Raw genomic sequence first — 21,127 nt, forward strand, 5'->3', positions numbered from 1 at the left:
GTGATGGTTATAATATCAAGCTAATGCCATATCCATATGAATTACTGGCAGATAGCCAGGCTATGACAGTACATGTCCATTTGTTAAAAAAAACCAAAAAACATTTAATATCCAATTTATTTTATTTAAAAGGCATATTATGAAAGTATTCTTAGTTTTATTATTTCATACATTCTACAGTTGGCCAGGTGGACAACATGTCTCGGTACAGTAATTTATTTAGGCTCCTTACCTGTGTACAACTGGTTTTAATTCTATATTTTGCTTTTATAGTATACATAGGCGATGCTATTCATATGTGATGAATATTTTCTTGTTGATACAAAACCAAAGTTTATGGGCTGTTAAGTCCCATTAATAATATATATATATATATATATATATATATATATATATATATATATATATATATATATATATATATATATATATATATATACACATAATCAATCAAGTTGTTGTCTTTTAATAGCTTTGCTTAGTTACATCATGTGACTGTTCTTCCTTTTTGTGGGGTTCACCAGAGATTTGTGTTCATTATATATATATATCTATATATATATAGATATATATATATATATCTATATATATATATAGCCCCAAACCTGAATGCTCTGCTATACCAAAATTGTGAGAAAACGGAAAATCCAGAAAAAAGTATTTCCTATATTTTTAATACAAAATACATGTATTGTACTACAGCACTCAACAGCATGGAGCTTGACTCGGTGAGAGAACCGGTAACCAGTGTGGTGAACCTGGGCTCATAACATTGAAGATTGACGTTTGTTTATTGAAGCTGCTGCAGTGTGTGGATACTACGACTATAACTAACAATAACGCATTTCTGTCTCCGTTTGAATCCCGTGTTTTTAAAGAGCAACATCTTGCGGCCCGCATTAGCTTTAAGTTCACAAGTCACTGACTGGTGTTGACAACCTTACACACACACACACACACACACACACACACACACACACACACACACACACACACAGAAACTGACGACACACACACACACACACACACACACACACACACACACACACAAGCACACGTGGGCACTTTCAATTACATTAGCAGATGCTCAAACACTACAGCATATATCCCCTGGTCCGGATTGACTTAAACTTTGGTCCGGATATTTAGAAGCTTAGGTCCTAAGTATCACTAAGTAGTCCTAACTATGTCTTTCTTTTCTTTTTTCTTTAAGTTTATCATGAACAGATGGAGAGGCAAGATGAAAACAGGAAGATTTCAGTTTTGAGTTGAATCTACAAGTCATCCACCAAGCAGAAGTCTTCAACGTGTCCTTATCTGTTGATGACTAGCCAAATAACACAACTCAGGGTGGGAATCGCTTCTACGGTTTGTTCCCTCTGAAGGAGTTCCTCTTTGACATGAAAGTCACATCTGGTTTCAAAGGCATCTTAATGAGCGCCTTTGGGGGTACAAGACAGATAATAAAGCTTCATCTTGGACATATGATCCTCTCTAGAGGCCGATCTAAAACATGAACGTGTTGACACACTGACGTCGTGTTTGGTGCCGAGAGTTTAGCTTTTTGTGCTAAACGTTTACTTAAATGCAGAGCTTCACCTAAAGATTGATCATTTGGTCCATACGGTGTTTGTGGCATATATAGAATGGTGAACAAAACAAGTTTTGGTACATCATTACATTACATTACAGTCATCGAAAGTGACCTGATGAAAGTCGATGTTCCGAAACGTTGTCACTAAATATCTCTGAACGCAAGTGAAGGAGACAGTGTGCGGGAGTTTTTTTTTGTTCTTTATATATAAAATGATCACAATCTCCCCGAGATATATTTTACTATCGTCCTGTAAAAGTCTTCTCTGAACTGACTTCATGTACGTTGAAGGCTACTGAGAAGAACTTGACGGTTCATTCATGAACAGAGAAACTGTAGTTTGAAAATTAAAAAGAATAAGATAAAGCTAGAAAAGTGTTGAAATGATGGTGTTTGTACTGGAAGGTCTAAAATCAGACCACACGTTTACAAAAGCATGCCTAGTATGTGACATCCACTGTAAAGCATAGATGTGTTGACAAAGTTAAACATTCTTTGTTTTAATGTTAATTAACATTTCATGCCGTGCATGAATGTGAGTCCCACGGCTGTGCCTCACTTTCACAACTTCACAAATCATGCTGACATAAAACCCTTTCGCTTGTCTTCCTCTTTCTAATTTTTGAAAGACATGTTCAAATAAGGGTATGACGAGAGAGAAAATAAGCTTCCTCATGAGAGACATTTCCAGGACTGATGAGAAGGACCTTTGTCTTAGTGTCATTATACTGGATATGTAAATATTTGTCTATTTGAGACGTATAGCTAAGTTTTGTTTGTTGAAACTTACACCTCAAGAGACAGTAGCGGAGGAGGATGAAAATGGTCAATTATTAACTGAAACTAATGAGGAGTACAACTATGTCTACCCCAAATGCCCTTCCTTAAGCATTTAATCAGTCAGTAGCAGGCCTCCAAAGGTTATGAGTCATGGCTACGTATCAACACTAGTTGTGTGATGTTCAACTTCCTACATGAGACAGCAGAATGTCTTTCTCCTGGTCTTGCTTCAACATGGTGTCTTAGAGACATGCTTAAATAAAGGCATGGTGCACTCTGAGGGTTTGGCCGTGGTCCGGCTCTCCTTTATAAAAAGGTCACTTCCTTCTGACTGCATTCACTGCGGCAGCACCTTGCACTGAGAAGGAAACAGCTGATAAACATTGTTCTCCACCAAAGCAGGTAATACGATTTCACTTGGTTGATTTAGTACAAATTATAACTTAAAATATGAATTTAAAATACATTTGTTTTTTGTGTCTTTTGTGTTTTAGGGTTTTTAGATCTTGTTGGCAGCAGCATTGAAGGTGAGCATTCTCATGATCCTGACCTGGTTTAACTTTGACGACTGCTTTTGTTCCTTTTCTCTGGAAAGTGAACTTTTGTAGAAACTGTAAAACATTCGATTTCCATGTTGTGAATATTTTGGTATGAAGTTAACGCAGTGGTGGAAGAAGTACTCAGAGCTTTTACTTCTGTAAAAATAGCAATATCACACTGTAGAAATACTCTGTTGTTAGAAGTAAAAGTCCTGCATGGAAAATATTACTTCAGGAAAAGTACATAAGTATTAACATCAAAAAGTACCAAAAGTAAAAGTACTCATTATGCAGAAAGGTCCATTTCAGAATAATAAATGATATTATTAGATTATAACTATTGATGCATTTATATGTTCATCTCTTTTGACTTATTAATATATATTTGATATACTACTATTACATACCACTGGGCAGCTAATTTCCCCTGGGGATCAATAAATCATTATTGACATAATAATATCATAATATAATTATTGATGTTATGTGTTTTGTTTTTCTGAACTTGCTAAATAGTTTAAGCTGTCAGATAAATGTAGTGGAGTAAAAAGTACAATACGTCCCTCAGAGATGTAGTGGAGTAGAAGTGTAACGTAGCAGACAATACAAATACTCAAGTAAAGAACAAGTAACTTAAATTTTAACATAAGTACTTGAGTAAATGTACTTAGTTACAGTTTGACTGTAGACCAGATCAGACTGTGTCTAATGAAAGAACAGCTCCAGAGAGGCTTTTCTTCTGAGGTACAAGTATGAGAGACACATTATGAAAGTTTCACCTTTAAAATTATTTTCAAATTTCTCAAGAATCCAAAAATTGTTGTATTTATTTCTCCACGTTATTGTTGTCTCACTAAACTTTAAATATGGAAGTATACATTTTAGTCATCAAATTTCAATGTTGCATCTAATTATGAGCATAAAACCTCAATATGAGATGTTGAAACTATGCAGGTGAAATGTGATGTGTGCTGGTGAAGCTTGGGTTTAATTAAAAACCTGCTGCAGATTATAAACATTTTGAGATTGTAATGTGTATCATTATTATCCCTGATGATGTTTGTTGAACATACTCAGATGGCAGGCCTGTGCTGGATGGCTGTAACGCTGGGCTTGTTGCTGTCTGTTGGAAACAGTTCGGCTGATGTTGAAGGACCAAGCCTGAGCCAACTTAAAAAAATCGTTGATGAGCTCTGGGAAAGGTGAGTCAGCTTGTATTAAATACCAGACAGGTTGATCGACTTCATCCTCCTTTCCTCTCAACAAAACCCGGCCAGCATTCCTGCGGTTCTGTTCTCTTCCGTTGTATTTAAGACCTGCAGACACTGTGGACACCTTTAAAGGGGACATGTGTTCATTTTCAGGTTCATACATGTATTCTGGGTTTCTACCATAACATGTTTGCATGCATTAATGTTGAAGGAACGCATCATTTTTCTTATACTGTCTGTCTTAATGGACCTGTATTTCCCCTGTGTCTTTACACTAATCTGATTGGCTTGTTGGATCTGAAAAACTGCACTGCTCGTCATATTTCATTGTGGGTCGGTAGACACTCTAGAGTTTTTCATGTAAAAAGCAAGTCTTTTTAAACTTGATTTAGCTTTAGTCTCTTATTTAATGTGTTCAAACAATCAAACATATCAGTGACATGTTGTGTCTGTCTTCATTTGACAGGTATAGCCCAAGCTACACATTCAGCACGGCTGGAAGGTCAGTATGATGAAGGAAACATTACTCATGACGTACTTTTCAAAATAAAAGTTAAAATGTGTTTTATAGCAAAGAGAAAAGACTACAGACGACTATAACAACACACATCACAGACTGACAAAACAATACTGTTTACCCTCCATGATTTTCCATATTCTGCTTTTTGATTCACAATATTAAGAAACAATTCTATTATGACTTCCTATATTTAATCTAATATAGAGACAATAACAGATGTGTGGAGTAACATATGACTGAAGTCTACTGTTTAATTTGGTTCCTATACTTTATTAACAAACTGTTTTAAATGACATCTGCTTTACATCTTGTGTTTCTGTTCCCTTTGACAGAAGATACCCCATGTTCAGTCTGGCTGTAAGTATCCCATACAACAACAACTACAACAAGAACAAGGACAACAAGAACAAGGACAACAACATGTATGACTTCAGTCAAGTCATTAACTCTAATGATGACTCTCCTGCTAATGTGATAGATTCGATTGTAAGATGTAAAGTTTACAAAAGCAGGAGGGTGGTTGCAGCCACAGTTCTGAAATGGCCCGATGTTCTGGATCAGTGTCCTAATGAAGAAGTACAATGGTCCATTGTTCAGACTAAATGTGATCCAAAGTCTAAGACATGGGCTGACCTTAAAGCAAACTGCCCTCATGTAGTTTGTACAGCTGATCATGCCGAGTACCGTGTTCTGCAGAACTTTGACACGTTAACAAATAATCCAAACCAAAATGATTTCTTGCTTTTCTACGTTCTTTCTTCGCCATGTGGTGAAAAATGTACAAACGACTATCATGAATCGAACATTCTGGAAACGATAAAAGAGATTAAGAAGTGGAACAACTACGCTTTTGTGTTCTCCAATGTATTCGAGCATCAAGGTGTCCCCGTAACCGACAAGCAGCTCATAGGAGCGCTTCAGCGGCTTGGGGGAAGCATTGGTCTGAACAACATTTACCGTTGCAGCGCGGAGCGCTGCGGACGCTGCGCTTACGGTAATAAAGGTGACGTCAACCAGTTCTGTTACAGACGACAATGACGTGGCTTCGAGGTCTGTAATGGCAGCTGCAGTGAAGAAACTAGTGCAAGCTCTATCTTTCCACCAGTGACAGTTTGTGATACTCTGTAATACACAGAGGTGATTTCCATTTTGTTTCAAATTAAAAATAAAGTCTGCTGTAAATGAAGCTCAGTATTTCCTCCTGTCACTGTAAACTCTTCTGTTCTGTTCTTTCTCATTAAAGCTTTGGCTCAGCATCAACTCTGATGTGTGTGTGTGTGTGTGTGTGTGTCATTTTAGAGCGCAGGCTGGCAGAACAACCCTCATCTCACAGTTTGGATCTTCTGGGTGAAACAGTTCAGCGTGTCTTATAGATAACACTTTTCTATTATCGTCTTCTCTCTTTTTCATTTTTTTGCATGAGTTAATTTGCATGCAATTAATCGCATTGTTATGCGTAAAATTCAATAATGAATTCAAAAGTAGTGTGTTGTGCACTTTTATTTTAAGTACTGCTATATGAACAAAAGTGCAATAACATTTGGTTTGCAAACACTTTAAACAAATAAGGTTATTTTTAACAGCTGTAATCCTTTTACACTGTAGCAGATAACATACAGTTATAATGATTCTGATAATAGATATTCAGCCGGTGTTCACAACTTTATTTTCATGTGTGTAATTGATGCAATTTGAAATATACACCTTGAAAACTGCAAACTATCTACGTCATGTTTTTTTCTTTCTTTTTTATGTTTTTTAAATTCTCAGTAGCGATAACTAAATGATATGTTTATTATATTACATATGCTTATATTCCAAACAAAAACACTTTAAAAACAAAACACTTTTTTTTTTTAAATGAATCATTTATTTTTTGCTTTTTTGGTATTTTGGTCAGACACACATGCAACGCTGAGTACCGTGTAATATGTGTGGTATTAGTTATAAATGTACGTTGGTACATACAGAGATGGGCAGTATTTCTATTACTTGTATTTGAAATACGTATTTCAATTACTTTTGAGTATTATGTAATTTGTATTTGATAGGGCCAATAAAAAATCTAACGTAATTTGTAACAAAATACTTTAGAGTGGAGTAATTTTGTATTTAAAATACTCAAAATACTTTCTCCACGAATCAAAAAACAGTTCACGAGTTCAGTCTTCAAATCTTCAAGTTCAACGGATTGTCTGTGAAGGTACATATGTTATCTGAGTGTGACAGATGTCAACTAGCTTAATGTATAACTTATGTCTGGGTCTGGCTACATAGCCTATTGTATATACATGGTGATGGTTATAATATCAAGCTAATGCCATATCAATTACTGGCAGATAATACAATTGACAGTTAGCCAGGCTATGACAGTACATGTCCATTTGTTAAAAAAAAACAAAAAAACATTAAATATCCAATTTATTTTATTTAAAAGGGATATTACGAAAGTATTCTTTGTTATATTATGTCATACATTCTACAGTTGGCCAGGTGGACAACATGTCTCGGTACAGTAATTTATTTAGGCTCTTTATGTCACGGAGGGAACTCTGGATGAGGACTCGGACGCAGATGTTAAGGTTCAACTGACGATCTTTTATTTACAACAAAAAGACTCAGGAAAATCCCTGGAAACAAAGCCTCTTTTAGCGAGGTAGGAAAACAAACTCACAAAGCAGAACTAAAAAAACTCTGATTTAACTCAAAGGGCACTAAAATAAAAACGGCAAAAGCCAAACCAAAAATCACTTCGCAAGGAAGGTAAAATGCTACAAATAAAAAAGCTCTGATTCTACTCAAAGAGCTGGATGATCAAAATGGCAAAAGGCAAAACAAGGTCGCTCTTACAGAAGAAACTAGAAACAAGAAACGAGGAACAAGAACGGGATAGACAATACTCAGGCTTGGATTTGCTGATATCATGAGGCGGGTGTGCAAGGCAAAAGGACATGACACACTGGCACAGGACAAGGGGAGACGCAGACTATAAGTACACATGAGGGAAGTGGGGGAGCAGGTGGAGACAATCAGGAATCAGGGAAGACAATCAGACTGGTGACACATGAGGAAGGGCAAGGAACCTGAAACGAGAGGAGAGTTAATTTCCAAAATAAAACAGGAAGTCACAAAACAAACGTGGAGACAGGACAAAAACCCAACTTGACATACAGGTGTGACACTTTACCTGTGTACAACTGGTTTTAATTCTATATTTTGCTTTTATAGTATACATAGGCGATGCTATTCATATGTGATGAATATTTTCTTGTTGATACAAAACTAAAGTTCATGGGCTGTTAAGTCCCATTAATAAATATATATATATATATATATATATATATATATATATATATATATATATACATAATCAATCAAGTTGTTGTCTCTTAATAGCTTTGCTTAGTTACATCATGTGACTGTTCTTCCTTTTTGTGGGGTTCACCAGAGATTTGTGTACATTATATATATATATATATATATATATATATATATATATATATATATATATATATATATATATATATAGCCCCAAACCTGAATGCTCTGCTATACCAAAATTGTGAGAAAACTCCAGAAAAATCCAGAAAAAAGTATTTCCTATATTTTTAATACAAAATACATGTATTGTACTACAGCACTCAACAGCATGGAGCTTGACTCGGTGTGAAAACCGGTAACCAGTGTGGTGAACCTGGGCTCATAACATTGAAGATTGACGTTTGTTCATTGAAGCTGCTGCAGTGTGTGGATACTACGACTATAACTACACAACAATAACGCACTTCTGTCTCCGTTTGAATCCTGTGTTTTTAAAGAGCAACATCTTGCGGCCCGCGTTAGCTTTAAGTTCACAAGTCACTGACTGGTGTTGACAACCTTACACACACACACACACACACACACACACACACACACACACACACACACACACACACACACACACACACAGAAACTGACGACACACACACACACACATACACACACACACACACAAGCACACGTGGGCACTTTCAATTACATTAGCAGATGCTCAAACACTACAGCATATATCCCCTGGTCCGGATTGATTTGAACTTTGGTCCGGATATTTAGAAGCTTAGGTCCTAAGTATCACTAAGTAGTCCTAACTATGTCTTTCTTTTCTTTTTTCTTGACGTTTCTCATGAACAGATGGAGAGGCAAGATGAAAACAGGAAGATTTCAGTTTTGAGTCGAATCTACAAGTCATCCACCAAGCAGAAGTCTTCAACGTGTCCTTATCTGTTGATGACTAGCCAAATAACACAACTCAGGGTGGGATCGCTTCTTCGGTTTGTTCCCTCTGAAGGAGTTCCTCTTTGACATGAAAGTCACATCTGGTTTCAAAGGCATCTTAATGAACGCCTTTGGGGGTACAAGACAGATAATAAAGCTTCATCTTGGACATATGATCCTCTCTAGAGGCCGATCTAAAGCATGAACGTGTTGACACACTGACGTTGTGTTTGGTGCCGAGAGTTTTGCTTTTGGTGCCAAACGTTTACTTAAATGCAGAGCTTCACCTAAAGATTGATCATTTGGTCCATATGGTGTTCGTGGCATATATAGAATGGTGAACAAAACAAGTTTCGGTACATCAAAAGTGACCTGATGAAAGTCGATGTACCGAAACGTTGTCACTAAATATCTCTGAACGCAAGTGAAGGAGACAGTGTGCGGGAGTTTTTTTTTGTTCTATATATGTAAAATGATCACAATCTCCCCGAGATATATTTTACTATCGTCCTGTAAAAGTCTTCTCTGAACTGACTTCATGTACGTTGAAGGCTACTGAGAAGAACTTGACGGTTCATTCATGAACAGAGAAACTGTAGTTTGAAAATTAAAAAGAATAAGGTAAAGCTAGAAAAGTGTTGAAATGATGGTGTTTGTACTGGAAGGTCTAAAATCAGACCACACGTTTACAAAAGCATGCCTAGTATGTGACATCCACTGTAAAGCATAGATGTGTTGACAAAGTTAAACATTCTTTGTTTTAATGTTAATTAACATTTCATGCCGTGCATGAGTCTCACGGCTGTGCCTCACTTTCACAACTTCACAAATCATGCTGACATAAAACCCCTTCTCTTGTCTTCCTCTTTCTACTTTTTGAAAGACATGTTCAAATAAGGGTATGTCGAGAGGTGAAGGGTTTGTCCGACGGCCTCTATAAAGAAAGAGGAGCGTTCCCTCTGACTGCGGCCACAGCACCTTCCCTTCTACCGCTGAGGAGAAAGCAGTCTGCAGAGCATCACACGTCTCTCTACACGACAGCAGGTACATGAATGGACTGCAGCTCATGCATTCTCTTTCATTCGTGATTCATTTGCTCATGATTTTTATGATTCATAATTTGTTCTGTAACGCGTCAGAAAATAGCGATAAGCACAGGTTAGACTACATCTTTAAATTCATGTTTGTAGCCAACAACGTGTATAAATACTCTATAATGTAAGAAAAATGAAAAGTGACTTAAACGACTAGTTGTCCAAATTATTGCTGATTATTTTTGTTGTCAATTGACTAATCAATTTATCAACTCATCCTTTTAGCTGTAAAACGGACATGAGCACATGTGATTCTGTTATTTCTAACTGGAGACGCCTGATTGTTATTCAGCAGGATTTCTAAAAGGCCTGTTTACAGATTTCTGAACGTTTCTAAAAATACCAATATTAATGCCTATTTGTTAGAAAAAGGGAAATCACTTTTGAATTTTCAATCAGTCAATAAATTATAAAACATGTAATAGTTTATGCAACAAAAAAAACACAAAAATGAAATGGAGATGAAGTGTAATCTCTGTCACGTAAAAGGTTATCAAATCTACAACGAATATGCACAGTGGAGAGCCAAGCACCCTGCACAAGTGTGTGTGTGTGTGTGTGTGTGTGTGTGGTGCTTGTGTGTGTGTGAGTGCTTGTGTGTGTGTGTGTGCGTGTGCGAGTGTGTGTGTGAGTGCGTGTGTGTGTGTGTGTGTGCTTTTGTGTGTGTGTGTGTGAGTGCATGTGTGTGTGAGTGTGTGTGTGTGTGTGTGAGTGTGCGTGTGTGTGTGTGTGTGTGAGTGTGTGTGTGCGTGGGTGCGTGTGTGCACGTGAGTGTGTGTGTGTGTGTGTGTGCCTGTCTGAGAGTGTGCATGTGTGTGTGAGTGCGCATGTGTGTGTGCGTGTGTGTGCACGTGAGTGTGTGTGTGTGTGTGTGTGTGTGTGTGTGTGTGTGTGCATGAAATAAGGCAGGCTACTTAATGGTCAAGTAGGCCTATGTTCTGATAATTGTCTCTTCTTGGTCTCTGGCACCTCCAATAATTAGCAGCCATTTAACGGTTCAACAAGCCCACAGGTTCAGTTCATACATCATTAAGCGCTTCCTTTTTTATTTTACGGTCCAGTTTTGCGTCGCTGAATATCAAATGGTATTTGTGCTCTTAATGCTCGTCCTCTACTTTTTGTGTCCTTTCTGTAGGGCGATAGAACCAGAGGAGCCTGCTGGAACCAGAGGTAAAGGTGAGTTATTTGAAATGTGATCCCACATGGTGTTGAACACTCTAAACGGGTCATCACGTGTTGATTATCTGCCGCGTGTTATTAAACCTGAACTGTGTGCAGATGGCTGGCCTGCGCTGGATGGCCGTGGTGCTGACCGTCTTCCTGTCTGCTGGAGACAGTTTGGCTGCTGTGGACCAGAACTGGCTCACGAGCGTCATAGAAGGCATCAAGAAGGAGTGAGTCCACAAAGACTCTTGATCTGTGTCTTTTCTGAGGACTCTACTACTTCTACTACTACTATACAAACATCTGAGTGGAATGGAGATTCCAGCAGGAAGCACCTGGTTTTTGAAATACAATCATAGAAATATAATATTCATTTCAATATATTGATTTGTCTACTAATGCAGTTAGATTCTCTTCCTAAAGTGTATTTATTTACCTATATTCTGATTAATGAACTTTCACAAAGTCATTTATATCGCTCATTTTTTTCAAAACTATTTTAAAACATGTTGTGATCATTATGGAATTGCCGTACACACGTCTACCACAAAAATATGATTTTATATATGTTATATTTAGCATTATTTTACGTCATTCTCTTTTTTTTCCACATTTATAAATGACTTGAACTTGAACCCGCGATCCTCATTACATGTTTTCCTCGGGCAGGTATGCACTCGATGGCGCCTTCAGCCTGGCTGTGAACGTCCCAGAGAACCAAGACATAAACAATCTTCAGCAAGTCTTTCAGAGCGACCCGGCAGACGGCGTGAAACAAAAGGTTTCAGAGGGTCAAGTGTACCAGGGCACCAGAGTGGTGGCGGCAGCACAATCAGTGTCACGAGTACTAGAAAACATACAGACCCTCATGACAAGCAGCCAGGGTAATGTCCTCGTCATCTACTCCGAGGAGTCCCCATGTTGTCCGACAAACGAAGACGACGTCGCCGACAAGGTGAACGACGTCGTCCAGAAGTGGAGCGGTTACGCGTTGGTGTTTTCTAAAGTACCCGATGTTCCTGACGCGGACGCGTCTCAACTGGCTGAAACCTTCAAGCAGCTTGCAATTTCTAAACTCGGCCTGGACAATATATTCCGCTGTTATGAACCTGGAGGTGATCCTTTTCAGTGCACCAGCTGCTCTTCAGGTGGAGATGTTACGCCCTCGTGTGTAGCAAACGACGCCTCGTCTAATGAAGGGCAGGGCGAAGACGAGGACGCGATTACAGTCCCACCGACAGGCACAGACACAGGCACAGAGATAGCACCGGGTGGAGAAATGGGTGGCGGTATAGGCCCAGGTATAGACACAGGCAAAGAGATAGCACCAGGTGGAGAAATGGGTGGAGGTATAGGCCCAGGTATAGACACAGGCAAAGAGATAGCACCAGGTGGAGAAATGGGTGGAGGTATAGGTCCAGGTATAGACACAGGAACAGAGATAGCACCAGGTGGAGAAATGGGTGGAGGTATAGGTCCAGGTATAGACACAGGCATAAATGAAGGAATAGGCGGTGGCAGAGGAACGAGGGAAGGCAAGGTTAGGAAGCAAAGCAAGCATAGAAAAGGTGGCAGACGTAAAAAAGGTGGCAAGCTTAGGAAGCAAAGCAAGCGTAGAAAGGGTGGCAAACGTAAAAAAGGTGGCAAGGTTAGGAAGCAAAGCAAGCGTAGAAAGGGTGGCAAACGTAAAAAAGGTGGCAAGCTTAGGAAGCAAAGCAAGCGTAGAAAGGGTGGCAAACGTAAAAAAGGTGGCAAGCTTAGGAAGCAAAGCAAGCGTAGAAAGGGTGGCAAACGTAAAAAAGGTGGTAAGGTTAGGAAGCAAAGCAAGCGTAGAAAGGGTGGCAGACGTAAAAAAGGCGGCAAGGTTAGGAAGCAAAGCAAGCGTAGAAAGGGTGGCAGACGTAAAAAAGGTGGCAAGGTTAGGAAGCAAAGCAAGCGTAGAGGAGGCGGTAGAGGCGGTAGAGGTAGAGGCAGGCGTGAGTAAGGACTGCAATGATACGGGTAACAACAACATCTTAAGGACCTGAGAATCCGAGCAGCAGCCCAATGAAGCTCACTGAGACTAATCAGCAGCGCACGCTTAATAAAAATGTGTTTTGATAGATTTAATAACATTTAAAACTCTTAATGCCTGCAGTGGCAGTGATACTGAAAGGATTCCCAGTTTCCAAACTACTCCACAAAAATACAGCCAGTGTGTTTTATCTGGGCCAGAGCAAAATGACAGAATTTATCTTTATTTCAAAAACTATGAATGGATTTGTTTTCCACCTGCCTGAGCAAACCCAACTCGAAAACATATGTGGGGGTGAATATATAGAGTTCAAACAGTCCAATTCCCAGGTTGACATTGTTCCAAATAAGCCCATTTTCTATGTAGTAATTTGAAATATACAGACTTGAAAATTAAAGCATCTCATAAGCAGTCTTAGAATCAAGAACATATATGAGGTGTGATGCTATCTGGTTCGTTAAATCTGTTAATTAAAGCTTTGGTAACTTTGTGTTGAATCCTGAGTTACAGTCAGTTCACCTGACCAACCACAGGGAACGTGACCTCGAGAGAACATTCGCTGACGGTGAATTCAGTTTTTTCCACACGTGTCACTGCACTTCTGTAAAGCATTGCCAAATCCTCTGATGTTCCGTTCTTTCTGATTAAAGCTTGGCTCAGCATCTATTGTGGTCTGTCTGTGTATCTGTCATTTGGGAACTCCTGCAATACAGTAGCGCTGTGTGAACTTCAGTAAAGACTTAAGAATTAATACCAGACACTCACAGTGAGGCTCTCCTTTGCCTGATCAGTCCCTGTTTGGAGTTCATTCAGTTGAACCACAGTGAACACCAGCTCCTCCCATCAAGAGGACTGAAAGCAAGGCATGCTGTCCAGTGGAAGATCTTCCTCTGCATTAAAGACAAATAACAATGAGTGAGATCTTTTGCTTTTCTTGCAAATCCGGGAACATTTGAAGGTTGTCATGTAACAAGAAAAATTGCCTTGAAATATCTTGAATTTCTTAAGTAGAGCGCTTCAATAAACAAGTACAGTGATCACATACAGGTAAGTTTCAGAAGTGAGTGTTGACAAAATGACCTGTTTTCTTTTCAAAGTTTAGCTTGGATTTGTCTTTAAAAAAAACAAACAGATATCTGTGACTGCAATAAAATATATACAAACAAAGCACAAAAAGTGAGAAGCACAAAAAAAACCCCTCAAAATAAAGTCACCGCTGCTCCAATACTTCCAGGATTGAATACAAAGATTCTGGTACGTCTTGTTTTGTTATCATTTATTAAGTATACTTTTTACGTATGGAGAAAAATAAACGAATAACCGTTCCTGCTCTGGCACTGTAAATATAATTTTCTTTTCTTTTTTTTAAACTCCAACTCCCACAATGCCGTGTGTCGTGACGTCCTTCACGTGATACGATCTGTCCACACTCATGTCATGTGACTTCACGGAGAAGAAAACATGGCGGATGTGGACACGACAAAATCTCTGAGCGGACTGTTGAGCGGAATAGCTCAACAACTTTCTGTTATCGTTTTCTCTCTCTTTAATTTTTTTTGCAGAGTGAATTTGCATGCTTTTACACTTCCAGATAAAGGCGTGGAGCCATGCTGCAGGTGTCGCTAATCTCCCAAATTCAAACTACAACTTATCCAACAGCCCTTTATCTCATTACGTAGCTCAGCCTCACAACACACACACACTAGGCTTCTTAATGTAGTGGTACACTGGTGACGCCACACTGAAAGGGTTAACATGAATACAGGCAGTAAAGGTTCCTAATCGTGTCTTTATTATCACCTGTCAGTGAAACACAATACAGTTCAACAGAACCACAAACGTCACCCTCCAAAGTGATGGTAGAGTTGAATGAACCGCTCTGAACACATCATAACCTTCATGAAGGGAGAATCAGTGCAGCAGGTGTATTAGCATTAGCTTTAGCTAGGTGTTCCTAATAAACTGAAAACTGACTTCAGCTTTGAGTTGAATTATTTTACAATTAGAAAACGTATGTGGTTTTCTTCTTAAAACACATTTTAGTAACAAACACATTTCCTTCCTCTATTGCCACTGCACGAATATGTGAAAATAACCATAAAAAAGGTGTTTGTGTGTTGAAGGGTGAATTATTGCAGCAGGTGTATTACTTCTTCAATTCCTTTTGACAGATTCATTAGGATTATGTGTTCTCAGACGATGCACCTGTTTGAAGAATATTAAATCATTAAAGGAATGAATCCATCGCAGTAATCTAGCAACACTACATTTAGAAATGCTCAGTTCATTTTGGTTGATGTGTGGTATTTGGTGTTTTTACTGTAGTGTTGGTTAAACATTACTAAACTCTAACTGCTAACTTGTTAGCTCACATCTAACTAACAACACCTTCTTCTAAATCTTTCTCATTTTGGAGGAAATTCAAAAGAAGAAACTACGGTCATGTCACCACTTTGAGGGTGTGGCAACGGTCTCACGCTCCTCTATAAAAATGTTCCTTCCTTCTGACTGTGTTCACTTCAGCAACACGTCGCCACCTAAAGAAGAAGAAGAAGAAGAAGAAGAAGAAGAAGAAGAAGAAGAAGAAGAAGACTTCAGAGGCTCCATTGAACATCTCTCTCCACCAGACAGGTACAAGTTTAAATGTGCATATTGTAGCATAAACAACGGAAAACCATATGATAATATTAATTCTAACATTGTTAAAACCACCGTGCATCTATGTGCATTTATGTAGAGGTGGGCGGTATAAAAGGTAAAGAAAGTACACCGGTATAAGTTTGCCCTACGGTATTCATTTTGACTATAACGTGCTGACCCTTGAGATGCATCTGTTGATCATCTACTGTTCATATATATACTTTTGGATATATATTTATATTGTACATAGTTGTTAAATGTTTACGCTTACCTCTGTTCTACTTTGTTGTCCTTGTTTTTATTTTCAAGTCAAATTCCTTGTATATGCGTACACATACACGGCCAATAAAGCTGATTCTGATTCTGAAACAGACCGGTTTTCAGCTGACTGGCCGTTTCATATTGAATTTACATACGTGTGTCACTTTACGTCAGCACACACACACACACACACACACACACACACACACACACACACACACACACACACACACACACACACACACACACACACACACAGACTAACGAAGAAGACATAAAGTTCTCAATTTGTCAAAAATAAACCGTGGAGGAAAACCTTAAAATCATTTGGAACAACTTAATTAATCAGATTACAATGTAATTCATTCCCAGTGACCGGCTCGTGACAGCACGGAGCTAAACAGCTAATGTTACCGGAGGTTGCTTTAACCTGCATGGCGCTCTGCTCAGTAAAAATGACGATGGGGCGAACATAAATCAAACCGCTATCATGATGTGTTGAAATGTAATCTCATGACGTAATTTTTGGTGATAAATTTGAAGAAATACAGTCGTTTGAAGTAATATAAAATAGATATTAGAGAGCTGACACTAACTCTGCGTAGCTTAAAATACATCATTAAAACTAACTAGCTAAGATTTTTTTTAATCAAAGCAAGTAATTAAATAGAAATACAATCATTTATTTTCTATTGTGAATTGCGTCTTTTCTGGAAATAACCATTACAAATGACAATAACAAAGTAAAAACATAACATTTTGAAATGTTGTAGGTTTACATTGACTTCGGGATGAATGAAATTATGCCATAGAGTTACCAGTGCTCTACCTCTTCAGAAGCATTTATATTGACATTTAGAAAAATGTATATACGGTGCTATATGGTTGTCGTCCGTTCTTAAAAATTACACCATGATATACATTTTAGGCCATACCACACAGCCTTACATATATAAATATTTCCTTTGCTCGAGTCTAAAAACGTTTTGGGGGCCTTTTTACAATATATACGGTGTTTTTGTTGACTAACAGAAAAGTGTAACGTCAATAAAATACACAAAGCACTCATTTGCCTTCTACAACCTATCTGTTTGAAATGTATTTGTTGACCTCGTCATCTCCGTTAAGTTCTAGTCTTTTTCTATCCAGGTAATGAAAATATTGCACTCTGGGATTAAACTTAAATTTGTGTTCAGATGGCTGGACTGTGGTGGATGACTGTGCTGCTGGTATTCTTCCTGTCTGATGGAAGTTTGGAAGCTGTGGACCAGAGCAAGCTTGCGAAACTCATACAAGCCATCAAGGATAAGTGAGTCAACATCCCGACTGTCTCTTTGTCTTATTTTAACGCACGTTCAATCAAGGTTAGCGGTTAGCTTCGCAGAAGCAAAGGAGAGTCTGTGATCTTGGATGTTAACAAAAGACTACAAATAAATGATTTACAACATTGCATTCATTGCCCATCAAAATAAGAAACACATTTTAGTTACTTTGAGTTGATAGCACAAGTCTCTGCAGATGTGTTGGTCAGACTGCCTCCCCAGTTCAGTCACCATGGTGAATGGTACTATTTGTCACAAAAACACTATTTAGTTTGAATGTATTTTCCTGTTTGTACCTTCAAGCACAGTCATTGTTAGTGTGGTAGAATGATATTTTCTTCCTCTTATTCAAAAATAGGATACCTTGCTGCTGTGCTAGTATTAAACAGAGTAGGTTGAACTTGTGACATCAGTATCAAAACATCTTAAGTCGATTCGTTATTGCCAGACGACACGGCAGACCATTCACTCCAGCAATGAAGAACCATCCATCGTGTTCATGAAGTCTGTTTCAGGTGGAGAATGTCTCTGCACTGCTCTCATTTTTAATGTACACTTTATTTCAACTCTTCAGAATCTGCCTCTCTCTGTCCGGTCAAGGCGGTGTTGTTATTCTCACAGACTGTTAAGAATTTTAAAAATGTTGAGAAAATGTAAATCAATCTGTTCATCATTAATAAATCTGTTATTATTATTATTGTATATTATTATTTGGTTCCATCATGGGTACTTTGTTAACATTCTGGTTTAATTACAACCACCAGTAAAAAGCACAGTGTGATAGCTCAGTTAATAGTCAAGCGCTGTCTGTATGTAGGCTAACTTAGTTTCTTTACATTCTTCAGTCCACTGAGAGAAAGCAGCCCCTCCTCTCTCAATATATCATTTCATTTATTGACATTTTAGATTTGTTTCCAGTGAGATATTAACACGTTTATTTGGTGAATCTGCTGTTGTAAACGTTACTGTTGCTGCTCTAGAAACATTTAGTTAAAATATAAATAACTTCTAATCCGGTTCTGAATTATTTTCCTTAAATAATATATTAAGAAACAATAATTTAGCGATGAAAAAGAACCGATGAGAGTGTCTATAAAGAACCGAACCGATCAGAATTGTAGTATCGATAAAATCCTAATGATGCTCATCCCTAGTATTGAATAAGTGAGAATACTTGTAACATGTTGTGTTCTCTATTGACAGGTACAAAATACAAGGTATGTTCAGTCTGGCTCTAAGCATTCAGAGCGAGGACCCAAAATACCTAGAGCAAGTCTTCAAAGACAACCCCGAAGACCAGGTGAAGGAGCAGCTTTCAAACGGTGCTGTGTACAACGGCCAAAGACTTGTTGTAGCAAAAGTTAACAAACCTCAACATGCCGAGTTCCGAGTTTTGCAGAACTTAAAACTTGTCAGCAATGACCGTGACTTGCTGGTCATCTACTCTTACGCTTCCTCTTGTCCCGGAATTTGTACAAACAAGGATAATAAATTCAACATCATCAATCAGATTAAAGAGGTCATTAAAAAGGGAAAGTGGAGTAGACACGTCTTTGTGTTTGAAAAAGTATTCAAGCCTAAAAAAGGAGCTCCTATTGAGAAGAGTAAACTGATGAAGGCTCTTGAAGATCTTGGAACATCTGGAATCCATCTTGCAAACATATTTCGCTGTTACAAACTGAAAAATTCCAATTTTCAGTGCACAAGCTGCTCCAATGGTGGAAAGGTTGCAACGGCGTGTATTGATCACAACCAATAAAGTCTAAAAGAGTGCTGCAGGAATGAGTCCTAAAACCCAGAAATGAGTCAGCATGTTTGCGCTTCCTGTTTCCTCGCTCTGACGTTTTCTGTTGTCTGAATGTGTTTCTGGTTAGATGTCTGAGATAAGGTCTGTGGTCAACATCAGCTTAAGAGATTCACACAAAAATATCACACAAGTTGTCATGTTCTTAAAAATGGCGAAATGAAAGTACAAAACATCACCAACTTTAGCTCTTTACTTCTGCCCGATTGCATTTACACTTCAGAAATCATAAATGTTCATTTGTGAAGATTCGCTTCTCTCGCAGCAGCATCGGCTTATTTAGGGTTTTTATTTGAATTTGATTGAGCCTAAATAAATGAGTTGTTATTGAATGCATCTCGGGAGAATCCCAGTCTCAGTATCGGTCCACTCATCGCCCATGTTCACGACCAGAACACACATTTAGAAAATAAAAATGTTATGAACGTGTAACTCAAGTTGAAAACAATGTTTGATGCTGGATGAGTAGACATACTGACTCCTGAATGAAGATGCTCTGTAATGATTTTATTAATATGTAGGTTATTTGGCTTTGATTTGACCTGCTAATGGGTGCTTGTGTATCTTTGTACTGATTGCACAACCCACTGAATGGGCCAATTTGTGGTTTTGTGAATTGGTTTTGTTTTCGTTGAACTGAAACACTCTGTATTCATTTTAGTAAGCAGAAATAAAGAACACATTTAGGTAAAGCTCACTCTATATTTACTGTACTCATGTCATTCTACTCTTTATATCTCTGTAAAGCATTGGCAAATTAAAGCTTGGCTCAGCATTGACTTTGGTCATTTTGTACTGTAAATACTCTAATGCACCACATGTATACTACTTGTTACACAGTTTAGATTCTACAGGACAGACAGCTGTACAATATGTTTTCTATTTAATTGAGCCTTTCCTTTACCACGCATACTCAAATGTTTTACTGTATATTACTGTGAAGAAGTATACACTCTACAACATTACAGTCAACCATACAACACTATGCTATAATACAGCATATGATACAAAATAGTGATATTAGGGAGTGATCCAACTGGACCTGTGTGTGGAACAAAACATCATGAGGTAAGAAGACACATAGGTCCTTCAAAAAGTAATGGGTTTAAATATATATATATATATATATATATATATATATATATATATATATATATGTTAATAATATATTTACTCGAGCCACAATTTTCTCGTTTTATGAAAAGTTGACACTTTGGAGAGGCATAGTTTTCACCAGACAAGGTTCTCTACATGTCGTACCTCAACACTCCCCTCCTGTAGGGAGGCGTTTCTCAAACACGTTCCACTGTTCTCAGGAACATTTCATTGCTGTTAAGATCTGAAACTTGAGACGTGACTTGACTCGTAGTAATTTGAGTCTCAGACTTCACTTTTTGTTTTTTTCTGTTTATCTCCAACACTATCAAGACCAAGTCACTCTTAATTAAGAAACAGTCTTTTTAAATAGAGATGCAGTGACCGGTCTTAAACGTGGTCGCTGTGGACGTTCTCAGACATTAAGCTCACCTCGCAATTTCTTACAACTGCAAGTCCCAAATAAGCCTTCAAACATCTAAAACGCTGATTCTTATTTGGAACAACTAACTCAATCAGACACATTAGACACTAAATACAATATTTCGTAATACATTCACATGCTGCTCAGAGCAGCGGCGCCGGAATGTGTTCTGCAGTGGGGAAGGCCTCCACCTTTGCATAACCTCGGACTCTGAAAGCAGGGGTGCTGATGGGGCTGCAGCGCCCCCCTAAAACAGGTCTTATAAAACCACCAATTGAAAGAAGTACTCTGAACTTTTACTTTTAGGTTTGCTGGCCCTATTTTTGATGTATTTGTGTCTGTCGATATGTGATTTGGTTATAGCGCTTCTAAAATAGAACCGGTAACAAGGCCTTGCTTTAAAATTTG

General features: G+C 38.2%; 1 protein-coding gene and 2 long non-coding RNA genes across 4 annotated transcripts; all 3 read left to right on the forward strand.

Moving 5' to 3' along the window:
* The first annotated feature begins 2,607 nt into the window (after positions 1-2,607).
* LOC137885005 (uncharacterized) lies at positions 2,608-5,910 on the forward strand. Its single transcript, XR_011104780.1, has 5 exons — positions 2,608-2,776; positions 2,869-2,901; positions 3,991-4,115; positions 4,591-4,626; positions 4,977-5,910. It is a non-coding gene; the product is annotated as an uncharacterized lncRNA (long non-coding RNA).
* Positions 5,911-9,873: 3,963 nt separating this feature from the next.
* LOC137885443 (uncharacterized) lies at positions 9,874-13,839 on the forward strand. 2 transcript variants are annotated; one of them, XM_068727722.1, is made up of 4 exons: positions 9,874-9,945; positions 11,131-11,171; positions 11,274-11,389; positions 11,829-13,839. In XM_068727722.1, the coding sequence occupies exons 3-4, from the start codon at positions 11,274-11,276 to the stop codon at positions 13,141-13,143; spliced, it is 1,431 nt and encodes a 476-aa protein (XP_068583823.1). In that variant the 5' UTR covers positions 9,874-9,945; positions 11,131-11,171; the 3' UTR covers positions 13,144-13,839. The 2 variants fall into 2 exon arrangements, with proteins under 2 accessions (XP_068583823.1, XP_068583825.1); XM_068727724.1 differs by having other exon boundaries at positions 11,131-11,165.
* Positions 13,840-15,719: 1,880 nt separating this feature from the next.
* LOC137885145 (uncharacterized) lies at positions 15,720-19,979 on the forward strand. Its single transcript, XR_011104786.1, has 3 exons — positions 15,720-15,804; positions 17,271-17,383; positions 18,600-19,979. It is a non-coding gene; the product is annotated as an uncharacterized lncRNA (long non-coding RNA).
* The last annotated feature ends 1,148 nt before the right edge of the window (positions 19,980-21,127 follow it).

This window comes from Cebidichthys violaceus, unplaced genomic scaffold, assembly GCF_023349555.1.
Source record: "Cebidichthys violaceus isolate CVI_PGR_0920_01 unplaced genomic scaffold, fCebVio1.0.p SCAF_4, whole genome shotgun sequence".
NCBI classification, from domain to species: Eukaryota; Metazoa; Chordata; class Actinopteri; order Perciformes; family Stichaeidae; genus Cebidichthys; species Cebidichthys violaceus.